Source organism: Coregonus clupeaformis, chromosome 27 (genome assembly GCF_020615455.1).
Source record: "Coregonus clupeaformis isolate EN_2021a chromosome 27, ASM2061545v1, whole genome shotgun sequence".
Taxonomy (NCBI): domain Eukaryota; kingdom Metazoa; phylum Chordata; class Actinopteri; order Salmoniformes; family Salmonidae; genus Coregonus; species Coregonus clupeaformis.
The window spans coordinates 28736573-28754435 of NC_059218.1; the positions used below are offsets into that span (position 1 = coordinate 28736573).

General features: G+C 42.2%; 1 protein-coding gene across 3 annotated transcripts in view; it reads left to right on the plus strand.

The window, feature by feature from the left end:
- Positions 1 to 17863, plus strand: part of LOC121541709 (colorectal mutant cancer protein-like) — a 121892-nt gene that overhangs the window by 83873 nt on the left and 20156 nt on the right. For all 3 annotated transcript variants that reach the window (XM_041850960.2, XM_045208115.1, XM_045208116.1), the window contains 3 exons: positions 5344 to 5484; positions 7128 to 7228; positions 17072 to 17255. In XM_041850960.2, the coding sequence (XP_041706894.2) occupies positions 5344 to 5484; positions 7128 to 7228; positions 17072 to 17255 (426 nt within the window). The remainder of the gene's footprint in view (positions 1 to 5343; positions 5485 to 7127; positions 7229 to 17071; positions 17256 to 17863) is intronic.

A 17863-nucleotide genomic window follows, 5' to 3' on the forward strand; every position in this document is an offset into this window, starting at 1 on the left:
AGTGCGGCAAGTGAAGTGTGTGATAATGAATGGAACATAGTGAAATCAAAGAATATAACAAAATGAGGAAAGACGAGGACCGGTCCCATAATGCATTTCTTATTGGACTGCGTTTTTTGGACAATGAGATTTATTTGGGAAATCCATTTGTAATATCGAGGATTGTGAAGAAAGCAGAGGGAAAGGTGGATTCAATCAAGGTGACTAGATGCGACCTTGTTTTGGTTAATTGTGTTGATGAAGAACAGAAGAAGCGTGCACTGGATCTGGCAAAATTGTCCACGTCAGAATGTATTGATCTTCGGAGCAGGGCGCCTGCCAAACGAGTTATAGCTGGAGTCTCGTTGGATATACACTACCGGTCAAACATTTTAGAACACCTATTCATTCAAGGGTTTTTCTTTATTTTTACAATTTTCTACATTGTAGAATAATAGTGAAGACATCAAAACTATGAAATAAGATACGGAATCATGTGTTAAACAAATCAAAATATATTTTATATTTGAGATTCTTCAAATAGCCACCATTTGCCTTGAGGACAGTTTTGCACACTCTTGGCATTCTCTCAACCAGCTTCATGAGGTGGTCACCTGGAATGCATTTCAATTAACAGGTGTGCTTTCTTAAAAGTTACTTTGTGGAATTTCTTTCCTTAATACGTTTGAGCCAATCAGTTGGGTTGTGACAAGGTAGGGGGGGTATACAGAAGATAGTCCTATTTGGTAAAAGACCAAGTCCATATTATGGCAAGAACATCTCAAATAAGCAAAGAGAAACGGCAGTCCATCATTACTTTAAGACATGAAAGTCAGTCAATCCGGAACATTTCAATGACTTTGAAAGTTTCTTCAAGTGTAGTCGCAAAAACCATCAATTGCTATGATGAAACTGGCTCTCATGAGGACCGCCACAGGAATGGAAGACCTAGAGTTACCTCTGCTGCAGAGGATAAGTTCATCAGAGTTACCAGCCTCAAAAATTGCAGCCCAAATAAATGCTTCACAGAGTTCAAGTAACAGACGCATCTCAACACCAACTGTTCAGAGGTGACACTGTGAATCAGGCCTTCATGGCCACAAAGAAACGACTTGCTTGGGCCAAGAAACACGAGCAATGGAAATTTGTCCTTTGGTCTGGAGTCCAAATTTGAGTTTCTTGGTTCCAACCGCCGTGTCTTTGCGAGATGCGGTGTGGGGGAACGGATGATCTCTGCATGTGTATTTCCCACCGTAAAGCATGGAGGAAGAGGTGTTATGGTGTGAGGGTGCTTTGCTGGTGACACTGTCTGTGATTTATTTAGAATTCAAGGCACACTTAACCAGCATGGCTAACACAGCATTTTGCAGCTATACGCCATCCCATCTAGTTTGGGCTTATCATTTGGTTTTCAACAGGACAATGACCCAACACACCTCCAGGCTGTGTAAGGGCTATTTGACCAAGAAGGAGAGTGATGGAGTGCTGCATCAGATGACCTGGCCTCCACAATCCCCCGACCTCAACCAAATTGAGATGGTTTGGGATGAGTTGGACCGCAGAGTGTAGGAAAAGCTGCCAACAAGTGCTGAGCATATGTGGGAACTCCTTCAAGACTGTTGGAAAAGCATTCCAGGTGAAGCTGGTTGAGAGAATGCCAAGAGTGTGCAAAGCTGTCATCAATGCAAAGGGTGGCTATTTGAAGAATTTCAAATATAAAATATATTTTGGTTTGTTTAACACGTTTTTGGTTACTACATGATTCCAAATGTGTTATTTCATAGTTTTGATGTCTTCACTATTATTCTACAATGTAGAAAATAGTAAAAATAAAGAAAAACCCTGGAATGACTAGGTGTTCAAATTTTTTTCGACTGGTAGTGTAGATGATGAGTACCTTAGTCAGAAAATCCCAGGAGTGGTCAGTGCATGTCGCCTGACCTGTATGGTAAATGGAAGGAAGGAAAAAAGCCTGTCGATGTTTTTGTTGTTTGAGGAGACTCTTCCTGAATATGTGAAGCTTGGATATTTGAGGTGAGAGCATTTGTGTCCAAACCATTAGTGTGGAAATTGTAATGGATATGGTCACGTGTCAAATGTTTGAAGATGGAAGAAGTATGGTATTGAAGAATCTGTGAATGGGAAATGTTGCAACTGTGGTGAGGATCATACTCCGGACTACCTTGAGTGCCCTGTTAGGGTGAAGGAGGACGAGGCGTCAAGGATCAGGGCTGCACAGCGTATCTCCTATGTGGAGGCGGTGAAGAGAGTCGAAGGGGCAAGAGGCAACCGTGTTGAAGATATGGCGGTGGATGCATTTCAACCAGTTGCTAGTGTTTTAAGTCAATCAGGTGATCTGGATACACTCATTGTGAAGAAGGTCGATTTTGTGGCAGTTATAACCACAGTGATTAATTGTACAGCACATGCGGTCGAAGGAATTGTCCGTAGAGCTCCGAGACAGGATCGTGTCAATGCACAGATCTGGGGAAGGGTACCAAAACATTTCTGCAGCATTGACAGTCCCCCAAGAACACAGTGGCCTCCATCATACTTAAATGGAAGAAGCTTGGAACCACCAAGACTCTTCCTAGAGCTGGCTGCCCGGCCAAACTGAGCAATCAGGGGAGAAGGGTCTTGCCAGCTGGTCAGCGCATGCTCTGAGTACTCGTCCTGGTAATCCGTCTGGCTGCGCGGCCTTGTAAATGTTAACCTGTTTAAAGTTCTTACTCACATCGGCTACTGAGAGCGAGATCAGACAGTCGTCCGGAACAACTGGGGCTCTCATGCATGGTTCAGTTTTGCTTGCCTAGAAGTGAGCATTGAAGGCATTTACAGTGCATTCGGAAAGTATTCAGACCCCTCGACTTTTTCCACATTTTGTTACGTTACAGCCTTATTCTAAATCAATCTACACACAATACCCCATAATGACAAAGCGAAAACAGAAATACCTTATTTACATAAGTATTCAGACCCTTTGCTATGAGACTCAAAATTGTGCTCAGGTGCATCCTGTTTCCATTGATCATCCTTGAGATGTTTCTACAACTTGATTGGAGTCCACCTGTGGTAAATTCAGTTCTGCAGCATTGAAGGTCCCCAGGAACACAGTGGCCTCCATCATTCTTAAATGGAAGAAGTTTGGAACCACCTTGGTCAGGGAGGTGACCAAAAACCCGATGGTCACTCTGACAAAGCTCCAGAGTTCTTCTGTGGAGATGGGAGAACCTTCCAGAAGGACAACCATCTCTGCATCACTCCACCAATCTGGCCTTTAAGGTAGAGTGGCAAGATGGAAGCAACTCCTCAGTAAAAGGCACATGACAGCCCACATTGATTTTGCCAAAATGCACCTAAAGAGCTCTCAACCATGAGAAACAAGATTCTCTTGTCTGATGAAACCAAGATTGAACTCTTTGGCCTGAATGCCAAGCATCACGTCTGGAGGAAACCTGGCACATCCCTACGGTGAAGCATGGTGATGGCAGCTGTTTTTCAGCGGCAGGGACTGGGAGACTAGTCAAGATCGAGTCAAATATGAACGGAGCAAAGTACAGAGAGATCCTTGAAGAATGCTCAGGACCTCCGACTGGGGCAAAGGTTCACTTTCCAACAGGACAACGACCCTAAGCACACATCCAAGACAATGCAGGAGTGGCTTCGGGACATGTCTCTGAATGTCCTTGAGTGGCCCAGCCAGAGCCCGGACTTGAACCCGATCTAACATCTCTGGAGAGACCTGAAAATAGCTGTGCAGCGACGCTCCCCATCCAACCTGACAGAGCTTGAGAGGATCTGCAGAGAAGAATGGGAGAAACTCCCCAAATACAGGTGTGCCAAGCTTGTAGCGTCATACCGAAGAAGACTTGAGGCTGTAATCGCTGCTAAAGGTGCTTCAACAAAGTACTGAGTATAGGGTCTGAATACTTATGTAAATGTGATGTTTAAATTTTGTAATTTTTTTTATAAACCTGTTTTTGCTTTGTCATTATGGGGTATTGTGTGAAGATTGATGAGGATTATTATTAGTTTTGAAATCCATTTGAGTAAGGCTGTAACGTAACAAAGTGGAAAGTCAAGGGGTCTGAATACATTACGAATGCACTGTATGTAAGTTTACTTCAATAATATACACAAATTTACTTTGGATTGATGTAGGATAGAAAAGGCCATGTTTAAAATGTAAACTGTAGTATTGACATCCCCCTGGCCTACACTGTGGTCTAGAGATTCACACTAGAGGTACTTTTCCACCAGCGTGTCTTCATAAAGGGCCCTTTAAGAAAGCCCCAGCCTTAGCCCGATCCAATAAATGAACCGATTCAGGCACAGGTTCAATGTTTGTGTTCTAACATGCAAGTGAATTTATATAAATCCAGTTTTATTCCCACTCCCTCTTTTCCTCGAAAAACTCCCCTCAGAAGTCTGTTCCAATCAAATAAAGTAGTAACTCTTCAAACTGTGTACTTTAGGATCTTTGGGGAGATTTCAGACTTAGTGAATGATGTTATGACGTTTCCTCATAATACTAACTAGTTGGAAGTGAGATGTGGAGATCTGAGTGTTCTCAGTAGGAGGGCTTAAGTCGTAATCCGTTGTAATTACTGTGCGTTTTATCACTTCATTCCAGTCAGCGCTTCAGACTGAGTAGACATTTAAAGCAGATGGGTTTGAAATGTTGTGAAACACTGCTTAAACAGTTCTGTAGGTCTGTCTCTCAGGCCAAATCGAATGTAACGATCGCGGTGATTGTTCAGTTTGTATTTTCGAACAAAGAACACATAACGATCACTCTTTTTTAGGCTTATCCAAATGTATAAGTACACTTAAAGGGATAGTTCACCTTAAAATCTAACCATTTTCATACCTCATAAGTGAGTCAATCCAAAATGAAGGGGAAAGATGGGCACCCGGTAACCTGTGACAACTTAGATTTTGGGGTGCATTATCGCTTAAAGGTTGTTATTTGGGCCATGTTTTTATGGGATGTCTAACGACTAGGCTGCGGACACACCCTCTTTTCTCTTCATTAAGCCCTGAGTGCATTATTGACGTCCTTAATTAGATGGTTAGTTAGGTGTCATTAGCTACTCTCATATAATCTACCCATAAAACCAAGGCCATTTGAGTAAGCGAGAGGAGGGTGGCTATAGTTGCACCGTCCGTTTGTCCCCCAACGCTCCCTTTACTGCAATAGCTGATGTGTGATGAGCGATCTGGCACAAAATGACTGCCGTGAATCAACCAGGTGGGTGCTTTAAATCACTGGTGGATGGGTGAGTTGCAATTTGAGGTGCTTTGAGATATAACACATTATACAGTAAATGTAACCGATAATGATGACTAATGTGTGTGTTCCAGCCGCATCGAGCACCTGAAGTCTCAGAACGACCTGTTAACCATCACGTTGGAGGAGTGTAAGGGCAACGCAGAGAGGATGAGCATGCTGGTAGGCAAATATGAGTCCAACGCTACCGCACTACGACTGGCACTGCAGTACAGGTACACACACGCGCACACACACACACAAAGCAAGGCCTAACCTAATGGCGCATGCAAAATACATATTACACACATTCCCACACTCATGCTTGAATCCAAATGTCCTCATCCACTTCTATGGCCAAGCTTAATTTGAGCCTTGCTTAGCTAACAAAAACCTTATCAAGCTGTAACCGTCAGAGCCATGCTAATGCTACCTCATTAGAAGCCTCTTCCGGTAATTATAATTAGGCTGCTCTCGCTGAGGTCCTCTTTTGTAAATTTGCATTAGCTAGCTCTCATTTGCATCTCATTAGTATTCTCATCCCTTTGGCCAATCAAGGGGTCCGTGTGTTTGTGTACGAGCCTTGGGCCCTCTCTGATAAGGTGCCCTGAAGGTGCCCATTCAGCAAAGCTGACGCAAATGAGAAATTAAAGGAAAAACCCATCTAATCTGAGTGGTATTTCTAATTAGCATAATGCTAATAATCCAACCATGCTTATTCTGTGGTGATGTTATGAGATGCAGAAAAGTTCTGTTTTCAACCCTTTTCTTGTATGGCAAGATTTAGGCAGACTTTCTGCAAAAGGCCAAACTCAAATGGAAATAAGTAGCATTTTTAGCTGTTGCTATTGGGTGAATGTTATGTTGTGGTGGCATGATGTGGTAATGTTACGTGTGTTTCTCATAGCATTCTGACATAGCATGTCTCAGGAAGATAGTACTCACGTTGCCTCATCAAAGCTTAGCTATGAGCAGATGAGTAAACTGATACAAAGATGACAGACACCGAAATAGAAACGTTATAGCCATAAAAGAGAATTATTTGTCTTGCCCATTACACCAGAGTACACAACACACTTGAATAGCCCTCAAATGCATTGTTAATATCACACCAGGTACATTACACACACACATTCAATGTATATACTTCCCCCTGTAGCCCGGATGTCAGCGCTTTGATTGAATTCAGCCCCACCGAGTGTGATGTCAGCGAGGCCATCCAATTGGGCCATTTGGGAAGAGATTGCGATGTGTTTATGTGTGTCTAATATGTGGTGTAAGAATCTTCAAGGCTCGCTCTGTGTGTGTGCGCGAGAGAGTTGGGGTGTGTGTGTGTGTAATTTAAAACTATAATCATAAAATAAAACAGAGTGGAACACTGTGGAGTGTATGTGTATTCTGGTGGTGATGTTGACACGCCACACACGCTATAATGACTGTAGTTAAATAGAAATCTGCACCTCTCAGCCATGTTCCTTTTGAACGCTTGATGAAAGTGCAGCACAGATAAGTGGACGCGAGAGGCCTCTGCATTCCTCCACTAAGAGTGTGTGCGTCTGTGAGAAAGAGAGAGTTAATGTGTGTTATCATTCAGTAGTTGAGTAGTGCAAATAGGTTTAGCTGACATGTTTGTCTATGGGTTCTTTGTCAATCAGTGATCAGGGGCCTATGACATACTTTATAAGTGTGTGTTTGTTAACCAAAATAACATGTTTTATTGTCACATACACCGTATAGGTGCAATGAAATGTGTTGTTTTACAGGGTCAGCCATAGAAGTACGGTGCCACTGGAGTAAATTAGGGTTAAGTGCCTTGCTCAAGGGCACATCGACAGACTTTTCACCTTGTCGGCTCGTGTGTGTGTGTTCTTTCTCTCAGTGAACAGTGTATAGAGGCCTATGAACTGCTGTTGGCGCTGGCGGAGAGTGAACAGAGCCTGGTACTGGGCCAGTTCAGAGCTGCAGGAGTGGGGACTGTAGGTGAGTAACACACCCACACACACTCTTCGTGCCCACACAGGCTTGTTTGTTCTTTGATCAGTGCGGATTTGTTCCTTCCAACATTCAACACAGTTGAACTCCAACCAATCAAAGCAAAGAGGCCACCTCTCAAAAATACACACTTTCAATCTATTACTCATTATATACTCTTTCATAAATTGCTACACTCTCACTCATTTAATTCCTTTACAAACCTCACCTCCATCACTCCTTCTGTTCTCTCTTCACTTCACTTCTTCATCCTCCCATCACAAACTTTAATCTCAAACTAAATAAATATAAAGATACATCCATTTAAAACATTGGAGGCCCCTTACACTTCAGTGTTGTGCTGCAAAAATTCTAGCAAAGTGCATAGCGCTTACAATTAAAAAGGTATTGTCGGATATTATTAATCCTAATCAGACAGGTTTTTTACATGGACGATACATTGGAGATAATATAAGACAAGTACTGGAAACAATAGAACACTATGAAAAATCTGGGAAACCAGGCCTGGTATTCATAGCTGACTTAAAGGCTTTTGAAAAAGTACGACTGGAATTTATATATAAATGCCTCTCACTTTCAGGTTATGAAATAATCTCCAAAATATCGCTATTTTTAAAACAAGCCATAGAAAGTTGGTTGCAATTTCAGTTTAATCCACCAGAAAAGACAGAACAAATATTACAACAAATATTATGGTTAAACTTAAATATACCAATCATTGATTAAAAAAATAAATATTTTTGGAATACAGTGGGGGAAAAAAGTATTTAGTCAGCCACCAATTGTGCAAGTTATCCCACTTCAAAAGATGAGAGAGGCCTGTAATTTTCATCATACGTACACGTCAACTATGACAGACAAATTGAGTATTTTTTTTCCTGAAAATCACATTGTAGGATTTTTAATGAATTTATTTGCAAATTATGGTGGAAAATAAGTATTTGGTCACCTACAAACAAGCAAGATTTCTGGCTCTCACAGACCTGTAACAACTTCTTTAAGAGGCTCCTCTGTCCTCCACTCGTTCCCTGTATTAATGGCACCTGTTTGAACTTGTTATCAGTATAAAAGACACCTGTCCACAACCTCAAACAGTCACACTCCAAACTCCACTATGGCCAAGACCAAAGAGCTGTCAAAGGACACCAGAAACACAATTGTAGACCTGCACCAGGCTGGGAAGACTGCATCTGCAATAGGTAAGCAGCTTGGTTTGAAGAAATCAACTGTGGGAGCAATTATTAGGAAATGGGAGACATACAAGACCACTGATAACCTCCCTCGATCTGGGGCTCCACGCAAGATCTCACCCCGTGGGGTCAAAATGATCACAAGAACGGTGAGCAAAAATCCCAGAACCACACGGGGGGACCTAGTGAATGACCTGCAGAGAGCTGGAACCAAAGTAACAAAGCCTACCATCAGTAACACACTACGCCGCCAGGGACTCAAATCCTGCAGTGCCAGACGTGTCCCCCTGCTTAAGCCAGTAAATGTCCAGGCCCGTCTGAAGTTTGCTAGAGCGCATTTGGATGATCCAGAAGAGGATTGGGAGAATGTCATATGGTCAGATGAAACCAAAATATAACTTTTTGGTAAAAACTCAACTCGTCGTGTTTGGAGGACAAAGAATGCTGAGTTGCATCCAAAGAACACCATACCTACTGTGAAGCACGGGGGGTGGAAACATCATGCTTTGGGGCTGTTTTTCTGCAAAGGGACCAGGACGACTGATCCGTGTAAAGGAAAGAATGAATGGGGCCATGTATCGTGAGAATTTGAGTGAAAACCACCTTCCATCAGCAAGGGCATTGAAGATGAAATGTGGCTGGGTCTTTCAGCATGACAATGATCCCAAACACACCGCCTGGGCAACGAAGGAGTGGCTTCGTAAGAAGCATTTCAAGGTCCTGGAGTGGCCTAGCCAGTCTCCAGATCTCAACCCCATAGAAAATCTTTGGAGGGAGTTGAAAGTCTGTGTTGCCCAGCGACAGCCCCAAAACATCACTGCTCTAGAGGAGATCTGCATGGAGGAATGGGCCAAAATACCAGCAACAGTGTGTGAAAACCTTGTGAGGACTTATAGAAAACGTTTGACCTGTGTCATTGCCAACAAAGGGTATATAACAAAGTATTGAGAAACTTTTGTTATTGACCAAATACTTATTTTCCACCATAATTTGAAAATAAATTCATAAAAAATCTTACAATGTGATTTTCTGGATTTTTTCTTCTCATTTTGTCTGTCATAGTTGACGTGTACCTATGATGAAAATTACAGGCCTCTCTCATCTTTTTAAGTGGGAGAACTTGCACAATTGGTGGCTGACTAAATACTTTTTTCCCCCACTGTAAAATAAAAAGTATAATCTTTGTAAATGATATCATAAATAGGACTGGTGGAGTTAAGTCACACATGCAGCTAACAAAAATATATGGAAATGTCTGCTCTACTCAAAATGACAACCAACTAATTGCAGCATTACCGCAAAAATGGAAGAGGCAAGTGGAAGGGGGAGAAAGTAAGGATATTGTCTGTCGGTCTAAGGCACTGCATCTCAGTGCTTGAGGCGTCACTACAGACCCCCTGGTTCGATTCCAGGCTGTATCACAACCGGCCGTGATTGGGAGTCCCATAGGGCGGCACACAATTGGCCTAGCGTCGTCCAGGTTTGGCCGGTGTAGGCCGTCATTGGAAATAAGAATTTGTTCTTAACTGACTTGCCTAGTTAAATAAAGGTAAAATAAAAAATTAATTAAAGATCAAAATTGGCTAAAGAAAATTATGATAAATAAAAAAGTACAACAGTTTCATTTAAGGACTAAAAAATTTACAGCTGTGCCATATAGATTGGGGAAATAATTGGGAAGAGATTTTCGATGTACCGATTCCATGGCACATGGTTTATGAACTGATACACAAAACAAAGCTGGATTCAACACTTATTTTTTCAATGTAAATTATTACACAAAATTCTTGCAACCAATATAATTTGTTATATATGGGGGCTACAACCATCCCAGCTCTGCAGATTTTGCTGCGAATAGACACTCATTAGATCATTTGTTTTGGTACTGTCCATATGTAGCTTGTTTTTGGTCGCAGGTTCAGGAATGGCTGAAGAATTGCAACAATCTAAACACAATAATACCCCATTTTTTTTTTTTTTATTTCACCTTTATTTAACCAGGTAAACCAGTTGAGAACAAGTTCTCATTTACAACTGCGACCTGGCCAAGATAAAGCAAAGCAGTGCGATAAAAACAACAACACAGAGTTACATATGGGGTAAAACAAAACAAAGTCAAAAATACAACAGAAATACATATAATATACAGTGTGCAAATTTAGCAAGTTATGGAGGTAAGGCAATAACATAGGCTATAGTGCAAAAATAATTACAATTAGTATTAACACTGGAATGATAGATGTGCAAGAGATGATGTGCAAATAGAGATACTGGGGTACAAATGAGCAAAATAAATAACAATATAGGGATGAGGTAGTTGGGCGGGCTAATTTCAGATGGGCTGTGTACAGGTGCAGTGATCGGTAAGGTGCTCTGACAACTGATGCTTAAAGTTAGTGAGGGAGATAAGTGTCTCCAGCTTCAGAGATTTTTGCAATTTGTTCCAGTCATTGGCAGCAGAGAACTGGAAGGAATTGCGGCCAAAGGAGGTGTTGGCTTTGGGGATGACCAGTGAGATATACCCGCTGGAGCGCAGACTACGGGTGGGTGTTGCTATGGTGACCAATGAGCTAAGATAAGGCGGGGATTTGCCTAGCAGTGATTTATAGATGGCCTGGAGCCAGTGGGTTTGGCGACGAATATGTAGTGAGGACCAGCCAACAAGAGCGTACAGGTCACAATGGTGGGTATTATATGGGGCTTTGGAGACAAAACGGATGGCACTGTGATAGACTACATCCAATTTGCTGAGTAGAGTGTTGGAGGCTATTTTGTAAATGACATCGCCGAAGTCAAGGATCGGTAGGATAGTCAGTTTTACGAGGGTATGTTTGGCAGCATGAGTGAAGGAGGCTTTGTTGCGAAATAGGAAACCGATTCTAGATTTAACTTTGGATTGGAGATTCTTAATGTGAGTCTGGAAGGAGAGTTTACAGTCTAACCAGACACCTAGATATTTGTAGTTGTCCACATACTCTAGGTCAGACCCGTCGAACCTGTCCCATAATGTCAAAGCAAAATTGAAATATCAAATTTACTTAAGTATTCAGACCCTTTACTCAGTAATTTGTTGAAGCACCAAAGGCAGCGATTACAGCCTCAATTCTTCTTGGTTATGAAGCTACAAGCTTGGCACACCTGTATTTGGGGAGTTCCTCCCATTCTTCTCTGCAGATCCTATCAAGCTCTGTCAGGTTGGATGGGGAGCGTCGCTGCACAGCTATTTTCAGGTCTCTCCAGAGATGTTCGATCAGGTTCAAATCCGGGCTCTGGCTGGGCCACTCCAGGACATTCAGAGACTTGTCCTGAAGCCACTCCTGCGTTGTCTTGGCTGTGTGCTTAGGGTCGTTGTCCTGTTGGAAGGTGAACCTTCGCCCCAGTCTGAGGTCCGCTCTGGAGCAGGTTTTTATCAAGGATCTCTCTGTACTTTGCTCCGTTCATCTTTCCTCGACACTGACTAGTCTCCCAGTCCCTGCCGCTGAAAAACATCCCCACAGCATGATGCTGCCACCATCATGCTTCACCGTAGGGATGGTGCCAGGTTTCCTCCAGACGTGACGCTTGGCATTCAGGCCAAACAGTTCAATCTTGGTTTCATCAGACCAGAGAATCTTGTTTCTCATGGTCTGAGTGTCTTTAGGTGCCTTTTGGCAAACTCCAAGCGGGCTGTCATGTGCCTTTTTCCAAGCGGGCTGTCATGTGCCTTTTATGGTCCTCTGTAGCTCAGCTGGTAGAGCACGGCGCTTGTAACGCCAAGGTAGTGGGTTCGATCCCCGGGACCACCCATACACCAAAAAGCGTCTGCTAAATGGCATGTTATTATATTATTATTACTGAGGAGTGGCTTCCATCTGGCCACTCGACCATAAAGGCCTGATTGGTAGAGTGCTGCAGAGATGGCTGTCTTTCTGGAAGGTTCTCCCATCTCCACAGAGGAACTCTGGAGCTCTGTCAGAGTGACCATCGGGTTCTTGGTCACCTCCCTGACCAAGGCCCTTCTCCCCTGATTGCTCAGTTTGGCCATGCGGCCAGCTCTAGGAAGAGTATTGGTGGTTCCAAACTTCTTCCATCTAAGAATGGAGGCCACTGTGTTCTTGGGGACTTTCAATGTTGCAGAATTTTTTTTTGTTTCCTTCGACACAATCCTGTCTCGGAGCTCTACGGACAATTCCTTCGACCTCATGGCTTGGTTTTTGCTCTGACATGCACTGTGTCGTTACGTGACTTCCATTAATGTGATGACTGTTATTTATCTAATCAACTAACAATGTTTAATTGTCACTCGATTAAATGAATAATGTAACAATTAACTCATTAGGAATTTCGGCACCACTGAAGAAGTTGTTTAACGAGTTACCATCTCCCGAAATAAACTCTTAGAAGATATGTTATATATCAATAACAGTCACTTATTAAATCATTACCTCATCAGTCTCATAGTCCTTGAACCTGCAATAACCCTAACCTTATTGATGAATCAGCAATACACAAATTGGCTTAATTATTTATTTACTAACTAACTAAATAATAACACAGAATACAAACATGCACACTGTATAGGTTACTGATTACATTTACATTACATTTTAGTCATTTAGCAGACGCTCTTATCCAGAGCGACTTACAGTTAGTGAATACATATTTTTTTATACTGGCCCCCCGTGGGAATCGAACCCACAACCCTGGCGTTGCAAACGCCATGCTCTATCAACTGAGCTACATCCCTGCCGGCCATTCCCTCCCCTACCCTGGACGACTTGTGCGCCGCCCATGAGTCTCCCGGTCGCGGCTGGCTGCGACAGAGCCTGGATTCGAACCAGGATCTAGTGGCACAGTTAGCACTGCGATGCAGTGCCTTAGACCACTGCGCCACTAACGTAATACAATGAAAACAGGTCCCTAGTGGACTGGACTAACAATAGCATGACTGCTTGGTTACGCATAGCTGTCCTTGATCGTCGTCTCTCTGTTGAATCACTTTCTCAAAAACCACTTCGGTGAGACTCGGCTTGTCTTCGAATGGAGTGTTCGTTAGAATAGATACTTCAGATGTACCAACGGTTGTCGGAGAGGGATTGTCCTTCACAACTCTTTAGTGAAAGTTCTAGACACTTTACATGTACAGCTGCAGACTGATATGATAAGGTCTAGTGCGTGGTCTTCTCGTGTAGAGATTGAGAGTTTCAGAGTTTCTCCATTTCAAACGTATGGACTACCGTCTCACGTTTTCTGGTCTGTAGACTGTCAACCATTTTAAGCCGTGTAGCCACAGCTCCACACTTCCTGGTCTAAATGTACATTCAGTTCCCAAGGCTTTTATCCTCGGGTAAAAAGGGGCGTTCCATCACGCCAATCCAATGTCTGTGCTGACTTGGGCGTGGTTACTGACTGGCAAAAGTTTATATGAAAAACAATTATCTCATTTAGAAGGCTAAAATCACATTGCTATCTTACAAACATATTCTCATACTTAATCATATATTTTATACAACATTTATATGCAAACCTGATAACTGAAATGTGTACACTTTCAGAGATAGTTATTTAGTAATACCATTCTTAATGACATCCCAAAACAATAAACAATATGACACGATTATTCTTTAGATCCCCACCGACCGTTCCAAACATTTGGATCTCAACAGCAATGTTTAAATGTCCAATCTTTTGATATTAGAGTTTTAGGCGGCAAGAGTCTCTCTGCAACAAAGAGATTTCTTTCTTTCCATACTATAGACCAAAAGGAGTCCTTTTCTGAAAACTATTTATGACCGGCTTTTAAGTCATAAAACCGGCCCAACTCCACCTTCTCCTCTACTGTGGGAGAGAAGGGGGGGGTGGGGTATGGCTATCTGTCAGCCAATTGCCAAGCTGATCTGGCACCTTTGATCCTCACCAAGGAGAGAGTCATGACAACTGTCTACTGTGGGACCTTATATAGAAAGGTATGTGCCTTTCCAAATCATGTCCAATCAATTGAATTTACCACAGGTGCACTCCAATCAAGTTGTAGAAACATCTCAAGGATGATCAATGGAAACAGGATGCACCTGAGCTCAACTTCGAGTCTCATAGCAAAGGGTCTGAATACTTATGTAAATAAGGTATTTCAGTTTTTTATTTTAATAATTTTGCAAAAATGTATATAAACCTGTTTTCACTTTGGCATTATGGGGTATTGTGTGTAGATTGCTGAGGTATTTTTATTTATTTAATCCATTTTAGAATAAGGCTGTAACAAAATGTGGGAAAAGTCAAGGGGTCTGAATACTTTCCGAAGGCACTGTGTGTGTGTGTGTGTGTGTGTGTGTGTGTGTGTGTGTGTGTGTGTATATATATATATATATATATATATATACACACACACACACACACAGTACCAGTCAAAAGTTTGGACACACCTACTCATTCCAGGGTTTTTCTTTATTTTGACTATTTTCTACATTGTAGAACAATAGTGAAGACATCAAAACTATGAAATAACACATATGGAATCATGTAGTAACCAAAAAAGTGTTAGACAAAATATATTTTATATTTGAGATTCTTCAAAGTAGCCACCCTTTGCCTTGATGACAGCTTTGCACACCCTTGGCATTCTCTCAACCAGCTTCATGAGGTAGTCACCTGGAATGCTTTTCAATTAACAGGTGTGCCTTGTTAAAAGTTCAGAGTTCAAGTAACAGACATCTCAACATCAACTGTTCAGAGGAGAATGCGTGTATTAGGCCTTCATGGTCGGATTGCTGTTTACTATTTTCTACCTTGTAGAATAATAGTGAAGACATCATTCCAGCTTCACATGGATTGCTTTACCAACAGTCTTGAAGGAGTTCCCACATGCTGAGCACTTGTTGGCTGCTTTTCCTTCACTCTGAGGTCCAACTCATCCCAAACATTTCAATTGGTTCGAGTTCGGGTGATTGTGGAGGCCAGGTCATCTGATGCATCACTCTCCTTCTTGGTAAAATAGCCCTTACACAGCCTGAAGGTGTTTTGGGTCATTGTCCTTTTGAAAAACGTTAGTTCCACTAAGCCCAAACCAGATGGGATGGTGTATCGCTGCAGAATGCTGTGGGTAGCCATGCTGGTTAAGTGTGCCTTGAAATCTAAATAAATCACAGACAGTGTCACCAGCAAAGCACCCCACACCATAACAACTCCTCCTCCATGCTTCACGTAGGGAACTACACATGCGGAGATCATCCGTTCACCTACACTGCGTCTCACAAAGACACGGCGGTTGGAACCAAAAATCCCTAATTTGGACACATCAGACCAAAGGACAGATTTCCACCCGTCTAATGTCCATTGCTCGTGTTTCTTGGCCCAAGCAAGTCTCTTATTATTATTGGTGTCTTTTAGTAGTAGTTTCTTTGCAGCAATTGACCATGAAGGCCTGATTCATGCAGTCTCCTCTGAACAGTTGATGTGAGATGTGTCTGTTACTTGAACTCTCAAGCATTTATTTGGGCTGCAATTTGAGGCTGGTAACTCTAATGAACTTATCCTCTGCAGCAGAGGTAACTCTGGGTCTTCCATTCATGTGGTGGTCCTCATGAGAGACAGTTTCATCATAGCGCTTGATGGTTTTTGCGTCTGCACTTGAAGAAACTTTGAAAGTTCTTGAAATGTTCCGGATTGACTGACCTTCATGTCTTAAAGTAATGATGGACTGATTCTCTGTGCTTATTTGAGCTGTTCTTGCCATAATATGAACTTGGTCTTTTACCAAATAGGGCTATCTTCTGTATACCACCCCTACCTTGTCACAACACAACTGATTGGCTCAAACGGATTAAGAAGGAAATAAATTCCACACCTGTTAATTGAAATGCATTCCAGGTGACTTCCTCATGATAATGGTTGAGAGAGTGCCAGGAGTGTGCAAAGCTGTGCCTACTTTGAAGAAACTCAAATATAAAATATATTTTGATTTGTTTAACACTTTTTTGGTTACTACATGATTCCATATGTGTTATTTCATAGTTTTGATGTATTCACTACTATTATACAAAGTAGAAAATAGTAAAAATTAAGAAAAACCCTTGAAAGATTAGGTGTGTCCAAACTTTTGACTGGTACTGTATATATTTACCCAAAAATATATGGGGGATTGGAAATGATGCGGACAATTACATTGATGGAAGCCACAATCTATCTGCAATTTTAAAGCTGATCTACCCCCTGACAAAAAAATGAAATTTTTATCTCCGACTCAGTTGATTCCATCCTTACCCAACTCTTCTCCCTCACTCCTTCAGCTGTCATGTCTTCAGTGAGGAATTTCATGCATCACGACTCCCTTGTCTCACATACCTCCCTCCTAACCTTTTCCCCTTCAACAAATAAACAGTCTGTCATAAGAACATCCCCTTATTCATCTAATGCTGACTAACTTTACATATAGTATTTGCAGCCTTGTGTAGCCATATGTGTACAGTACATTTTCAGTTTGAATACTTCATTCAATTATTGTTAATATGGCATATATCATTGTGTTTTTAGATATAGTACATTCATCACCACATGTTGGCCTTGTGATAGCCCTGGCAGTTACAATGACTCCAGCAAATAAAAGCTTTTTGACATCTCTCTTTCTACTGTGTGTCCGTCTGTGTGTGCCTGTGTGTGTGTATAGGTGAGAAGTCGGGAGAGGAGAGCATCACTCAGATCCTGAAGAGGGCCCACGACTGCAGGAAGACCGCAGAGAACGCAGCCAAGGATCTTCTGGGCAGGCTGGACGGTAGCTGTGGAGCGGCATTCGCTGTGACTGGCTGCAGCGTTCAACCATGGGAGAGCCTGTCCTCCAATAGTCACACTAGGTGTGTGTATATCAGTGGTGGTCGGTGCCGTTTAAGATGAGGGAGGATTTATTTTTATTTTTATAAGCATGGCCTTATTTCTGTTACAGCATATTGGATGACTGTCATTCATATTTCATTCACCCAGCTCAATGTAACATCGATAGGTTTAGGCTACTACATAATACTCCTGTGCCCCCCCCCCGACCCCTCGTGCCCCCCACAGTTTGGGAACCGCTATAGCTTATGCTTTCAGTACTAGATTCATTCTCTAATCCTTTGATTGGGTGGACAACATGTCAGTTCATGCTGCAAGAGCTCTGATAGGTTGGAGGATGTCCTCCGGAAGTTGTCGTAATTACTGTGTAAGTCTATGGAAGGGGTGAGAACCATGAACCTGTCCTCTGGCTACATCACGGTGGTACCCTACAGAGCGCTGTTGAGGCTACTGTAGACCTTCATTGCAAAACAGTGTGTTCTAATCAATTATTTGGTGACGTGAATATATTTAGTATAGTTTTATCTAAAAAGGTTAACTTTTTTAATGCTTCACTATTTTTATTTTTATGAAATTCACTGAGGAGGATGGTCCTCCCCTTCTTCCTCTGATGAGCCTCCACTGGTGTATA